The 16260-nt window shown below is 38.8% G+C and overlaps 1 protein-coding gene across 4 annotated transcripts in view; it reads right to left on the bottom strand.

Moving 5' to 3' along the window:
* Nucleotides 1–16260, bottom strand: part of LOC124134879 (RAC-gamma serine/threonine-protein kinase-like) — a 60699-nt gene that overhangs the window by 6478 nt on the left and 37961 nt on the right. For all 4 annotated transcript variants that reach the window (XM_046499955.2, XM_046499958.2, XM_046499957.2 and 1 more), the window contains exons 3-12: nt 13702–13763; nt 12909–13034; nt 10206–10317; nt 8893–8986; nt 7935–8066; nt 6235–6300; nt 4779–4970; nt 3686–3814; nt 2615–2829; nt 1011–1098 (exon numbers count right to left, since the gene is read on the bottom strand). In XM_046499955.2, coding sequence (XP_046355911.1) covers nt 1011–1098; nt 2615–2829; nt 3686–3814; nt 4779–4970; nt 6235–6300; nt 7935–8066; nt 8893–8986; nt 10206–10317; nt 12909–13034; nt 13702–13763 — 1216 coding nt within the window. The remainder of the gene's footprint in view (nt 1–1010; nt 1099–2614; nt 2830–3685; nt 3815–4778; nt 4971–6234; nt 6301–7934; nt 8067–8892; nt 8987–10205; nt 10318–12908; nt 13035–13701; nt 13764–16260) is intronic.

Below are 16260 nucleotides of genomic sequence, written 5' to 3'. Positions count from 1 at the left end.
ATTTGAAATCAGGTACTACAATTGAAATCAGGTAGTCTAATCACAGTGTATGCATTTAGTCATTCAATATGTTGTCCATTACCATGGTTACATCACAACACGGTGGCATTAGTAAGGTCTGGTACAGAGGACATACATGCAAGCATGGCAATTTACATACATAATCTTAGTCATTGCCTCTCACCCTGGTACACAATGGACAACTTAGAGATTGGTAATTCATTCATATTCATCAGTAAATTCAAAGCTTCATCATTACAACAATACAAAAATCTGTATGTTTAACTTGTTTGTGGTCTGGTGAAGTAAATGTGGTGAATTACCTCCCCATGTTTGTGGTGGTGTGAAAGTGTCACATTATAAATTAACAAACACAAATGTGATGAAAGCATCTACAGTGGAGATAATCCGACACCAGAGAAAAGAGATACTTTTACATAAATTAAAATTATATAAAATGAAATATTTACAAAATACATCTTATACGTATACATGTATCTACAAATGATATAAATAATTATCCACTTCCAGTTTTAATTAAAAATTAGGATTAAAATACCAAAAAACATTTGTAAGGGACTTGATTGTCAAATACGAAGTACATGTTTCTTCGACAAAAAAATCTAATTTCACATATTAAACATATGCTAAGTAATTAATAATACTAAAACTACATGTTGCATGAACAGTACTCGACAGTACCGATACAAAGCTTACAAAGCCAATCATTCTTCCTGAATGTACAACCAAAAAAAGCATGTACAGTGACAGCTTTGTTTGACTGGCTACTAAGAAAAGTCAGCATTAATGTTTAACAGTTCTCCACCTGCTTCTAAGTTTAGTAAACTGCAGTTCCAGTTAGAAAGTATTGCTCTATAGGACGGTTCCCTAAGCCTTACATCCAAAGAGATGAAATTGTTCCATAAACACAAATCACAAACTGTGAGTTCACTAAAAATATAAAAAAGTACAAAAATACACAAAGGTGAATAATGGCTAAAGTGATTTACCTTTTTCTCTGCCAGATCCGCCCAGTTGATTGGCAGGAAGAAGGGATGAGACATTATTTCTCTAACATCAGCTTCGCTGCCACCAAGTCTATTGGGATAAAAAATAAATTACTTCATGTGACACCTAATGTTAACTCAATAATGTGTGTGTTTGTGTGCGTGCGTGTGCATGTACATGTGCATGTGCATGTGCATGTGCATGTGTGTGCATCCCCAGTGGGGATGCCAGGTTAGAACTATTCTCCAGCATCCTATGTTTAGCGACTTAATGGATTCGGAGGTCAAGCTTAGTGACTCATCTTCCTGGGGCAAGGGAGCTACCTGACCATAAAAGTCCAGTTTCGTCCCTTTCCGAACTAGGCTGGAATTATGGAGTTTACATTTGCTGGACTAATAAGTCTATGAATAATAATTGGTTATCGATCAGATTGTCATAATTGGGCACCACCATGTTGTTTGAAGCAAATGCAAGTGATATGAGAGGTGGAATCTGATTGGGCAATAGGAGAGACATAGAAGGGACATAACTTGCAATTGCCACTGGTGGCGCTACGATTAAACCATGAAATTCCTGCCTAGTTCAGCAACTGAACTTTCACAGTCATTTAACTCCCTTGCCTCAAGAAGATGTTAGTGTCTTGGTTCATTGCTTATTATCATACGGCGATGGCATGAATGTTACTCATACTATCAATTACTGGATAATGTACTCGTATTATCTTTGGAGATCATACTTTCGGTTTAAGAAATACGTGCATGTCAAACGTATCTTGCGCACAGAGCATCCTGAACGTTAATGAATCTGCTTTAAGATTTCTCCAATGATACATAATTTTGTTATTTATGCATTTCTATTTGGAAAATGTAATTTCACAGAAGTCAACAACAAATAAATATTTCCCAGACAGGTAAACACACATTGCACAGCCATTATAGCATAGTGGCACATTGGCACATTACTGCTGAGCTTATTCTTTCCGTAAAACTACTAGACAATTTGCATATTCAAATGTTTAAATTCTTTACTTCACAAAAACATTTCAAGACATAATAAAAGCAGTAGACAAATGTGTTTTGCTACCTTCGAAATTGAGAGGGGTCGTGTGGTCTTTGCAGTTTGCTGGAATAGTATCTGAAGCTATGGACGCGCTAAATGTTTTACTTTTAGCATTAGGGTAATGACAAGAAAACCTGGACTTTAATACTTCATATTGAACACTGGAATGGCAAGTGAAATATTGTAAAGGCTGTCTGTATATGAGAGTTCACTAGACCTTATGCCTTGTTCTTTAAATACCTGCTTACACTAGTGCAGACAAGGGACACAAGATAACCCATGTACAGTGCTGGGTCCTAAACCACAAAGTTTTTGAAGCTTTTATAACCATATTTTGGCAACAAATATATGTAGTGCTACGAACACTTAGTGGATCAGGCCCCTGTATCCTAAGCATACTAAAGACATACCTGTTCCATTGACTTATATATTGACTTTTGTTAGCGCTTTGAGCACCTAAGTGTGAAGGTTAGCACTAAATAAGAAGCCATATTAATATTTATTTATTATTATTATGTCAACAAATACCCAGCACACTTCCACTGACCTGTCTTTGGGATTTTTGGCCAGTAGGCCTGTGAGTAGACTCTTGGCATCCTCGGACAATGTCCGGGGAAATTTGACTGACTGAAGCAGGATGAGTTCAAACAGTACATCGTGGTCGCGGTTGTAGAACGGCAGTCGACCACACATCATCTCGTACATTACCACTCCCGTCCCCCACCAGTCCACTGCTCTCCCATAGTCATTGTCTTCTAAAACCTGGAGAAGGATGGGAGCTAATGATGGTATACAGCATAGTCATCAATATAACCTCTATATATTCCTCTCATCTGTTTTGTGGGTGAGTCAGAAGGAATTAATGCCGCTTTGAACAGTATTGCAGTTTGTCACGGCGTGTGTCAGCTTTTGTGAGATGAAGCCTAAAGTGATGCCTCTCATAGATGTTTACCACTAAAGTGAAACCCACAAGCACATGTATGGTGTGGAGAAACCAGTATTATAAACAAGGCAAATCGAGGTGTCATCAGATTCTGGCACAAGTAAGGGACACAACTCCGCATATCAAATTGTGGTTCCTTAGATAACTGTCCGACTGTGCACCTCCAAAGTTGATAACCACAACAAGAACACATATATATGCCCGTGTCAGCACAATGTGGGAGGAAAGCCTGAAGTTAGCAGGTCTCAGACGTTTACCACTTCGGTGAAACCCACAGGTAAGCCAAAGCCATGAATACATCTGACTGTACTTTTGTCTACACTTTCAGAGACACCACTGCTGGGATCATCTACACAAAAGTTTAAACATTTAGGTCTTGCTTTCGAGATGTTATATAAAATTTTAAAGGATTGTGCAGACAAACACTAGATATTCTGCATGTTACAAGCTCACATAAACCCTTAATTCAAGTGAAAGAAAATCTGACTGAATCTAAAGGCAGATTTAAGGATACAAATGTTCCTATCACAAATATATCAGCTTCTCCGCAGATAACACTGAAGCAGAGGAGTGAGTGAGCTGAAACATAGCATCACATCAGCATTGTTTCATCCATGAACGGACAGACAATGAATCCTCAGACAATGTGAAGTGATAGTGTATGAGAGTGCTGACCTCAGGAGCAAGGTACTCTGGTGTCCCACAGAATGTGCTGGTACTAGCGCCAAAGTGCATCTCTTCCTTACACAGACCAAAGTCAGCTATCTTTATGTGACCATCTTTGTCCAGTAATAAATTCTCCAGCTGGAATGGCAAAACGGAAATGTTATTCATTCAATAATAATCCTGACATGATGTGATGAAGCACTAGTTCCCTTTGTAAACATTTCTCCACTAACAATGATACTGAACACACTGCTTACTTTTTGGTTTGTCATGTCTATTTGTCTTTATCTTACTATGTAAGTTCAATTTAGTAGACTAGACAGACTGTTCATATTAGACAAAAGGTTTATCAAACATGCTGTAAGATGGCAGTTTCAATCATACTTGTGATTATGTTTCACAATAACATAACCCTATTGTTTTCAGGTGAGGTGAAATTGGGTTTAACGTTGCGTCCAAGATTATTGCACTTATATAGCGACGTGCATGTACGTGTACGTGTGTGTGTGTGGCTGCTTGTACTAGTCCAGACTGATGCCGATTTATAGTGCTAGCTCACTGAGATACCATGCCGCAGTTTAACATGAATACCCCACTCAGACACAGTATACTGACTCCGAGCCGACCAGTCCTTGTTTTAGCCCCTTAATGCCGAGCGCCAGACAGGGTAACAACAAGTACAATCTTTTAACGTCTTTTTGTATGACGCGGCCCGGGATCGAACCCTGGACCTTCCGCTCTCCGGGCGGACGCTCTACCACAAGACCACGGAGGCGGTCCTATTGTTTTCAACAGATATTGTCGATAATAACATCTGATTCTGTTGTAATTTCCATCAAGTAATCCAAGAACAAAATCAGGCAATCCATCTTATCATCCAGAATGCCTGTCAATACATAACATGAGAATGTTCACAAAGACTCGTTCTCCCTGGAATGTATTGATAACGACAATTATCTTGGAATCTTGTCCAGAAATATTAATAGTACCTGTGGATCAAAACAAGTCCAAATTTAAAATAAAATTACTTTATAATGAAAATAATAAAAATCTTTCACAGTATGGGAAGTTATTTGTAGTCAACTCCACTCCTAATTCTCACCTTAAGATCTCTATATACAATATTATTTTCATGCAGGTAACCAAGGGCAGATATGATTTCTGCGCCATAAAATCTTGTCCGGTCTTCCGAGAAGACACGATCTCTGGACAAGTGGAAAAACAGTTCTCCGCCATTTACATACTCCATCACAAAACACAGGCGGTCAGCTGTCTGGAATGAATACTTCAGTTCCTGTGGGAGAAACAAGATACCTTGGTGAGGAATAGAGTGAGTGAGTGAGTTGGGTTTAACGCCGCTTTTAACAGTATTCCAGTTATATCGCGGCGTGTCAGCTTAATGTGGTAGGAAAGCCCGAAGTGATGCAGGTCTCAGACGTTTACCACTTCGGTGAAACCCACGAGCACTGGTATGGTGCTGACAAACCTAGAAACATAGGGATTCGAACCCACAATCATAGGTTTCTGGCGTGCCCAAGGGACGCAACTCTGCACAGCGAATTGCGGCGCCTTAGACGACTGGGCCACCCGTGCCCCAGGTGAGGAATAGAAAACAAAATTATACAACAATCTACAAGTTACAACTATGCCTCTTTAACAATGGTCTAATTGGTTCACAGGCTACCTGTGGATCAAAACTTTCCCAATTTCATTAGCTGTTAGGTTGGAGAGGAGAGAGCAAGTAAGGTTTCTTTGAACAGTACAGCTACAATGTTGGCATGTCAGCCTACTGCGAGAGGAAAGGTGAAAGTGAAGAGCATGTGTATCATGGTGTATAGTGTATAGTGCTGACAAACATGGACCATAATTCGGATGACTCTGGGTCTTAAATCCACAACCAGCAAATCCTGGTAGCTATACAGTAAAATACGATGATAACGAACATGCTTATAATGAACTGACGGATGAATGATACATTGTTTAAGATGCCACTTGAATAGAAGTGAAGGTCCAAGATTATTGCATTTATATAGCGAAGTGCATGCACGTGTGCGTGTGTGTGTGTGTGTGTGTGAGTGTGTGTGTGTGTGGCTGCTTGTACTAGTCCAGACTGATGCTGATTTATAGTGCTAACACACTGAGATACCATGATGCAGCTTAACATGAATACCCCACTCAGACACAGTATACTGACTCCGAGCCGACCAGTCCTTGTTTTAACCCTTTAATGCCGAGCGCCAGACAGGGTAACAACAAGTACCATCTCTTAATGTCTTTTGGTATGACACAGCCGGGGATCAAACCCCAGACCCTCCGCTCTCCGGGCAGACGCACTACCACTAGAGCACAGAGGCGGTCCACTTGAAATTGAACCACTGATAGTTCTACATATACTAGACAAGTCATTGCATTTAAATATACACTTGACATACAATGAGGAACAGATTTGTGTATCATGGAAAGATAAAAATATCTCCATTGAAATTGGAGTAGTATTTGAATGACTTCTGGGTTAACAGGGTTACACTGTGTGGTGCAACTGTCATGGCAATACATACTGTCAAAAAAGGATGCTTTGTTGTTTGTAGAACTCTGTTTTCTGTTAATGTGTGGGTCACCTCATCCTGAAAAACAAATAAGTATTACATGATAAATTCATTGAGGAAAACTATTCCAAACACATACATGTTGTTAAAGGAATCATACACAACAAACAATACTCCTTCAACTCCCAGTCAGAGTAACACAGGTTCACAGTACTCAGTTCATGATTGGTTAAAATCCAGGCTACAGCATATTTTTTATTTGAAATATCAGTTTCAAAATATATTTAGAGTCAGCGAGATAAAAACATGACAAAACAAACAGCAGTCAGGAGCTAATGTGAGTTGGGTTTAACACCGCTTGGAACAGTATTTCAGTTATATCACATGGTTTAACACCGCTTGGAACAGTATTTCAGTTATATCACATGGTTTAACACCGCTTGGAACAGTATTTCAGTTATATCACATGGTTTAACACCGCTTGGAATAGTATTTCAGTTATATCACATGGTTAAACACCGCTTGGAACAGTATTTCAGTTATATCACATGGTTTAACACCGCTTGGAACAGTATTTCAGTTATATCACATGGTTTAACACCGCTTGGAATAGTATTTCAGTTATATCACATGGTTAAACACCGCTTGGAACAGTATTTCAGTTATATCACATGGTTTAACACCGCTTGGAACAGTATTTCAGTTATATCACATGGTTTAACACCGCTTGGAACAGTATTTCAGTTATATCACATGGTTTAACACCGCTTGGAATAGTATTTCAGTTATATCATATGGTTTAACACCACTTGGAACAATATTTCAGTTATATCACATGGTTAAACACCACTTGGAACAGTATTTCAGGTATATCACATGGTTTAACACCGCTTGGAACAGTATTTCAGTTATATCACATGGTTTAACACCGCTTGGAACACTATTTCAGTTATATCACAGAGTGTTGATGTTGGAAGAAAGCATGAAGTGATGCATATCTCAGATGTTTACTTTGGTTAAACCCACAAGCATTGATATGGTGCTGACAAACCTTGAAAAAAACCTACGGAGATAACCCTGTATAGCAAATAATGGCACCTTAGACAACTGTTCACCTGTGCTCCCTCAGATAAAAGTAGAATGGGCCAACCTAGTCCTTATGGAACAATTCTAGATTCTTGTACTGTTATTTGTCATATTAAATGGTGTGCGTGTGCGTGCGCATGTGTGTGTATATATAGTGCCTATACAAGACAGTTATGACATTTGACCCGTGAAGATCCGGGTAGAGAAGTTCTTCAGCAACCAATACTTGTGGAAAAAGGCAACTATGCTTGTCGTAAGAGGCGACTAACAGGATAGGGTGGTCAGGCTCGCTGACTTGGTTGATGTATGTCATCGATCCCAATTGCGTGGATTGATGCTCATGATATCAATCATTGGATTGTCTGGTCCAGACTCCATTATTTACAGACCGCCGTCATACAGCTGGAATATTGCTGAGTGCGGCGTTTAACAACAAACAAAGTTATGACATTTACTGCTTCTAATGTAGCTGCCAACCCCTTTAACATTGTAAACAGGGTGATTCAGTGCCAGGAGTAAATAACACAGACTGAAAATCCCAACAAATTAGTTAGCAGATCAACACATTAGAAGCCATGAGTACTTGGCGATGTCTTGCTGAATATAGTAGTGGACATGATCCTTACCTTTGCAATAATTACTGCTTTCTTGAGGATTTTGATCGCATATAAATGATTTGTAGCTTTTTCTTTACATAAAATGACTTTTCCAAATGTTCCTTTCCCAAGCACCTTAAGAAACTGGAAATCATCAAGTGACTGAAAGAAAGAAAAAATACTGAGTCTATCATTCTATCACCTTGGGCAGTGTCCATTAAATCACCAAATCAAATAGTTACACGTTTTCTTACATCGTATACAACATGTACCAGCTGTGGATGCTATATAAAATATTTTTGTTAAATGGCAAGACAAACCTCAAGGTGAACAATAGGAACATTTCAGCTGTATCCTAATGTCAAAGTGACAAGAGCTGCTCCTCCCAGGTGGACACCATACAAGAACTACCCATACACAGCAGCCATTGTGACCACCAAGTCCCCAATTTGGTTGCTTTCCAAGAAGGTACCACACTCAATCGGGGAGGTCAATGATAATAATTTGGGTTCTCTCATGGCCACCCTCACAAGAACTAGCCATATTCAGTTGCCATCTTGACCACTCAGTCCCGAATTAGGTTGCTTTCCAAAGAGGCACAACACTCCATCAGCTAAATCAATGATGAAAATTGGTCTTCGCGGGTGGCAACCCATACAAGAACTAGCCTCATTCGGTTGCCATCTTGACCACCAAGTCCCCAATTCAGTTGCTTTCCAAAGAGGCTGCACACTCGATCAATGATAATAATTTGGCTTTCCAGAATTAGTCCTCAATTGCTTTACAAAGAGGCGCCTGATTCGATCAGCTAGGCCAATGAAAGTAATTTGTCTTCACGGGTGGTCACTTACACAAGAACTATACAGAAGTGGGCTGACATCATGACCACTGATTCCCCAGTTTCGCTGTCTCTAACAACAAGCTTAAGGTACAAGGGATCAACACCCGCTTGTGTAAGGGGTGTCACACACAACACAGATCTCCGTACCTTCTTTCTTTGTGATGGTAGCAGTCCGCATGCACCATCTTCAGTGACCTTCAGATCCTCAGCTACTGACTTGATTGCCTGGATCCATTCCTCCCTGAAACAACAGCATACAATCAACATCCCTTGTAACTATGGAAACTAGAGCCCATCTATCCTTCCCTACTTAGGCTGAACTCCATCAGCATATCACAGTTACATAACAAACAGTACACACATGAAATCATTGAGTAAGTTAAAGTATGTTTATGTCACATTCAGCAATATTCTAGCTATATCACGGTAGCCTGTAAATAAACTCTAGGACAAACAAACCAAAGGTTGATAGTATGAGCAACCATCCATGCCATCAGGGTCAAGTAAGAGAGCAGGACAAAGAAACCACCTGATTTTCCAGTTATAGCCACATTAGAAGCCATTGTGGTCATCTAATCCCTCTATAGTTTACTCTAATACGGTGGCACGGGGCACGTGTAGCTCAGGCACTGCAATTTCCTGTGTAATGTTGCACACCTTGGATGTGCACGAAACCTATGACCATGGGTTTGAATCCCAGAATCGCCTTGATTAGGTATTTAGGTTTGTCAACACCATTCCCATGCTCATATGTTTCACCAAAGTGGTACATGTCTAAGATCTGCATCATATCAGGTTTTCCTCCCACATTTAGGTGAGCTGCCCTGATATAACTGAAATATTGTTCAAAGCAGCATAAAACCAAACTCACTCACTCCCCCGGGGACCTGGAGCAGAATGTGTCTCTAGCCTTATGAAGTGACTAAAGTGGAAACCTTTGGGGATTCTGGGTTAGAATGGGTACATAGCATTATGCTTGTAGTAAGAGGCAAGTTTATGGATCTGGGGTCACTTATACAAGAACTATACAGAAGTGGGTTGACATCATGACCACTGATTCCCCAGTTTCGCTGTCTCTAACAACAAGCTTAAGGTACAAGGATCTACACCCGCTTGTGTAAGAGTGTCACACACAATACAGATCTCCGTACCTTCTTCCTTTATGGACCTGGGGGTCAGGCTCGGTGACTTGGTTAATGGCGTGTCAACGTACCCTGACAGCATGAACCATTGCTCATAATATCAATCACTGGATTGTCTGGTCCAGACATGATTATTTACATATACAAGCATGCATGTCAACGTACCCTGACAGCATGAACCATTGCTCATAATATCAATCACTGGATTGTCTGGTCCAGACATGATTATTTACAGATACAAGCACACGCGCACGAACACACGCAATGCAATGCATGCACTCACTTAAAAAAGACTGGAAAACCCCCAGTTCTCCTTACCTTTCACCAGCAGATTCTACACAGAACATTCGCTCTACAACGGTTGTCCATTGTAGACCTCTGATCATGAATGTGTTCGGCTTAGGTCTCTCCAGCTTCATCAGCTGACAGTCTGAAACACAAGCCAAGAATAGAAAGACAGTTTTTATGACAAAGTTCCTTAGTCTCATTTTTGTGACATTTCCAACTAAATAAACGGACAAAACCATTTTCAGAATCTCAAGAAATCTCTGCTAAGTCTGTTGTATGATTCCGACCATATTGTAAGCATGTTTTCATAAATCAATATCAATTAGTGATGATACCAGGTGTTTGCAAAAAAAGGTGAGCACATCCTGCCCCACTGGTGGCACCATCACAAACACATGCAAAGGCAAGTCAAATGAACATATGGCACAAGTCAAAATAGAGAACTGCATCCGGCATCATGTTGGTCACTAATGCATCAAATGTGGAAATGTCTTCCATATGTCTACCATAAAACTTTACTGGGGCCTTAAGGCGACACTTTTTTAATTTCTTGGTTTACGGATTTCAAACTCATTTCAAAAGTGAGGCAGGCCAATTAAAGAAAAAAGAAAAAAAAAGCCTCTCACATTTTTTTTACCTGAATTTTGTCTTAAAAAGTTAGGTAGGTATGAAAAAAAATATCCTGGCGTAATAAAAGTAAAATAACTCAATTTTTCAAGAACATTTTATTATATCCCTGGCATCCCTGGCATCCCTGGCTTGTGCAAGGATGGCAACATAACAATATTCATGTCATGGGTGGAAATGCATGAAAGACGCTGCTATTTTGGCAGCATGGGCAACGTTTAACTCTTTCAACACCAGCAAACCAGAAGATTACTGCTGTGACACCAAGTTCCCAGAGACTGTTGTGTGATAGATGAAACCAACATTTATCAAGGAATTATCTGCTGAAATTAACATCTTTGCTACTACATGTTTGGCCATACACTATTTGAAAGGTCTAATTAATCCTATTGTTTATAAATATGAAAGTTATGTGTATTTCATTATTTAAATAATTCATGAACAACTAAATAAAGTTCGTTTTAAATAAATAATAATGTAAGCTAAAACATTCATAACGTCCAAATTAAGCGCAAATCTAACAATTTTTTCGGCAAATATAAGAATTCATAAAATCCACTTACCTATTTCTTTTTAATTTTCATTTGTTTACGTTGTTGGAACATTATTTTAAAAAGAATTACAAATAATATCTGTCATCACCCATTTCCCGATGAAAGTGGCTGTCCGCTCACTAACATGAGGAAATACCTCGGTTTTCAAAGCTTCGTATGAATAACACATACGTCCTGCCATGTCAGTATACATTAAAAAAACTTATACTGTTTCACCGACAAAATCTGCTACAAGGTCCGTGATTGGTCAAATTTAAGCACGTGACCTAAGGCAGCTAATCAAATTACAGAAACGATAATTTTCAGATTTTGGCGAAAGGTTTGGGTTAAATCATGTTATTCTGAACGTTTTAGCATGAAATCGCGATCTATATTAAAAATATGGAACTTTATGGATGCATAGAGCTAGGTTTCGAGCTGTGACAAAGATTTCTTATGCATATATTTTGGCATTAAGACATCGTGTCCGAGCCGAGAAATCGAGGCGACGAAAGCCGAGATGTCATTTGACTTACGATATGCGATCGCATGAAAAGTTGGAAATAATAACTAAGATGTCAGTTTGGCAACTTTTATAGATATATTTTTGATGATTTTATTACTTTGTAAATAAAGACGTTTCAGCGCGTGAAACGTCTTTATTTTGCTATTTGACATGTTCGATGAGGACCCGTTGTCGAAGTGTGTCCGAGAATTTTATTTTCAATAACATTGCGGGAAATAGTGTCAAGTGAATATATTTTTAATCTATAGATAAAAAAATGATAAAATCAAATGGAATACGTATTTCAGACATTGTGAAATGTGATAGATTTAATAAATGAATGATATGACAGGTAGGTTAATATAATTATAAACTATTTTGACGTGGCTTGGACGGTCTACCGTGCGGTGTGACTTGTGGCTTTGAACGGCCAACAGTGTTGAATTAGTTAAACTGGTCACAACTGCACTTTGCGTTGACAAGCTTTGATGGTATTAGAGAAGGATCCCAGCAAGAAATATCAGAGTGACTTCCCTTTGCTGTACGCTTGAAGAGTGAATGAAATCTTTTTTTTGTTTGAACTTTTTGTCGAAAAGATCGGCGGTAATAAAAAAAAGGGTAATTTTCATTTTTATTTTTTTTTAACATTTGGACTTTGAAAGAGCGGCGCATCCGTAAACCAAGAAATAAAAAAATTGTCGCCTAATTGTTGTAACCTTAATCAAACAACTTTTGTCCGTCATCAACATTACAACTGATAATCAGTTTTTGCGGAATCTGTGCCAAACATTTCTACTTCCCCAAACCATGAACTACATCATGTGTTCAAAAGATTTTAATCTCATAATTTGTTTATCAAGTTTTCGAGGATGCCAGGCAGGGTAACTACAAGTACCATCTTTTAACATCTTTTGGTATGACACAGTCGGGGATCGAACCCTGGACCTTTCACTCTCTCCTGGCAGACTCTCTACCACTAGACCATGGAGGCAGTGTGTGAAATGGGAATGAAGTTACGTGACTTCACACACCTAAAAAATGCAACACTTGTGACTATAAGATTCATACCTTTGACAGTGAAGTCATTGAGAGGATCGCTTAGGTCACCATTCTCAGGTTTGGATCGGAACCCAAGGAAGGACCCATCTTGTCGAAGGATAAAATAGCGTTTCCGCCAGTTTCTGATATGTTCACCTGAAAAATGAGAAAATTCTATTTTAACCAACTATGTCATCTAATAACAATTCAATCTAGAAAAAGAGAGTTATCTCATCCCTAAAAGTATCATTGCCTTCTTGACACTTGGTTTCGGAAGCATCTGGTATCCAAATAATTAAGAAAAATGCCTCAAAGAAAACAGGGAAGGGTCAAAGTGTACTACAAAAACATTCACTAGTAGAGTTGGAAGTTCAAGAAAAAATCCAACCAGTCCTAATATGTTTCCATACACTAAAAGGGTAAGTGGTTTTCTGAAAAAGCATAGTCTGGCTGATGGGTGCAAAACAAATTCAGAAATAGGGATGAGAATGGTCTTTTTTCATAAAAACTCTGAAAGTTAGCTGGTGTTTTGGGGGACTAAAGTCAAACACTGTTGTGTCAAACCTTGATATGTCAAACTTACAGTTGTCTCAAAGTAAAAACATGGTCCCTGCATATTCCTTCATTATTCATCTTTTTCTGGTTGTGTTGAACCTTGGATAACTAGAAGTATATCCGAAGGTCCCTTCTACACAACACTTTTTGACTGTATACGATTTAGGCATATATTGTAATGGAATGTGTCACAAAAGAAACACAATCTAATAGCATTCCATGAAAAACTCATCAAAGCAGAGAATCATGAACCTTTAAATTGACTCACCTCGTTTCCATAGATAGCCCTCCTTGATGATAGATAATGCACTCACTTCAGCATTCATTGCCCTGCAAGAGACAGGTATGTTAGAACAGAGTATGGCACAGGTATGTCAATCACTGCACCTACAATGTCAACACTGTAGGTAGTATACTGCACATGCTCACTCAATTAACACTGTTCAAGGGACACATTTTCTGTTATTCAACCTGCACTAGCTTGCAGAGAGAGTGTTAATGAATCTTCCTGAAGCTTCACCTTGAACGAATAACACTCACTACTCCCTGTACTAGTAAAATTGTAAAAGGACTTCTTGTCTGTAATATAACATAAACCATGTGTTGTGAACTGGTCCTAACTTTCAACTTCTATTAAAGGGAGCAGCATCAATACAAGAGCCCATCATTGATGTAGACACAAAAGAGCCTTGTGTGAAACTGAAACATTGTTTTTATTATGTAGTGAGGTAATCTTCTAATGCCATACTGAACTACAGTAAACTACAGTTATAATGAACACGCTTATTCTGAACTGACGGTTATAACAAACTTACTTTTTTGGTCCTGACTATTTGCTGTAGTTATGCTGTATATATGCTTATAACGAAATTCGGTTATAACAAGCTAAAATTAGTAGTCCCTTTGAGTTTGTTATAACCGTAGTTTACTGTAAATAAAACTTTTAGCAAGTGAAATGTTATTTGATGGGCCCTGACTAAACTTGCTTGTACTGTCATGTGACCTGAGGCCAAACTGGAAGACCTTGCTCAAGTAATTGAATAATTTAAAGCTCATTTTGTAAGCTAAGGTGCCAGAACAAATAAACTTGTATCAATAAACACAAACAGGGTGAGGTGAAACGGGTTTTAAAACATCATGTCCAAGATTATTGCACTTGTACTGTGACGTGAGATACCATGCCGCAGTTTAACGTGAATACCCGCTCAGACAGAGTATACGGACTCTGAGCTGAGCAGTCCTTGTTTTAGCTCCTTAATGCCGAGCATCAATCAGGGTAACAACAAGTACCATCTTTTAACGTCTTTTGGCCGGGGATGGAACATCGGACCATCCGCTCTCCGGGCAGACGCTGTACCACTTGACCACAGAGGCAGTCAAACATACACTAAGATGGATACTTCCACTATCCTGCTAGCCCAGACCAGTTTTGTTAATGTTAAAGGTTTCATGAGGGATAGTAGAATGTCTAATAAGCAGCATTAGAAATGGCCACTAGTCCTATAGTCCTTGCCAAACTGCCCAATAGTTAAGGTATCATGAAGACTAGTAGAAGTTTGCCATTATTAACATGATTAAGGGTTTTGCTATATGTTATCATTATAAGGACTAGTGGACTAAAACAGTTTCTTTCACTGGGCTAGAAGACTTTCTTGGTTAATGTCCATTTCCACAAACAAAAATAATATTACATTGATTTATCATCTTGATTTATCATATGAAGCATATTTTACATATGGTTCAGTCATTACTCTAGACTAACATTTAGTCTCTGAAATCTAATATTACACAATATCCTTCTTGACTATACTGATTTCATATGTGGAATAGAGCTAGCTAGAGTTGGCTAGACTTGCTTTTGTATGCGTTTCTAAATTAATTTTTTGTCATAAAATAAATATATTCGACAGTCATGGTGCAGGACTGTCATTACCTGATTACTCCTATGGTTTTACCTTGACTATTTCTTGTGCTGCCATGGTGGTCATTTCAAATATCCACTCCACTGCACTGCACAAGTTAATCATGATAAATAACTCCCTTGTAAACATGGAAAACCTCCTCTAACCGTTTTTAAACAATACGTCTAGTTGCTGGGGAAAGTTTGGCTTACATCAGATGACATGTCAATTGCAGAATACAGAAGACATTTTAATATTTGCAGGGTTAGAAACTAACAATTTTTGTCCACTAGTCCTTATAATGATAACATATAGCAAAACCCTTAAAATGGGCCAATTTCTACCAGTCCTTAGGATACCTTTACTATTGAGCAGTTTGGTAAGGACTACAGGACTAGTGCCAATTTCTAATGCTAATATGTACTTCATAGAAACTTAAAACATTTTGAATACCTGAAAAATCTGCTACTGCCTGCCTTTAGAAAATGTTCTTCAAAGATGGATGGTCAAATGCTCTTTACTGCATTGACAGTGTTAATCATACTGACTCCATGTAACCATGGCAACACAATAATTGTCTGCTTGTGACATTGATTGTTTGTGGTTCACATCTCACTTAGCAATATTCCAGATATGACGTCAGTCTGTATATACCAGGGTAATCAAGTTTAAACCAGATAAACCAGTAACTGACATCATGAACATTGATCAATACAATTGGGATATTATGACCCATAATCAACCAAGTGACCGAGTCTGACCATAAGAACCATGTGGTCACCTCCAACAACAGTGAGTGAGTTGGGTTTAACGCCGCTTTTAACAGTATTACAGTTATATCGCGGCGTGTCAGCTTATTGTGGGAGGAAAGCCCGAAGTGATGCAGGTCTCATGACGTTTACCACTTCGGTGAAACCCACGAGCAC

The sequence above is a fragment of the Haliotis rufescens genome, unplaced genomic scaffold, assembly GCF_023055435.1.
Source record: "Haliotis rufescens isolate VD_foot unplaced genomic scaffold, xgHalRufe1.0.p SCAF_3, whole genome shotgun sequence".
NCBI lineage: Eukaryota > Metazoa > Mollusca > Gastropoda > Lepetellida > Haliotidae > Haliotis > Haliotis rufescens.
This window is presented reverse-complemented; position numbering and strand designations above follow the sequence as displayed.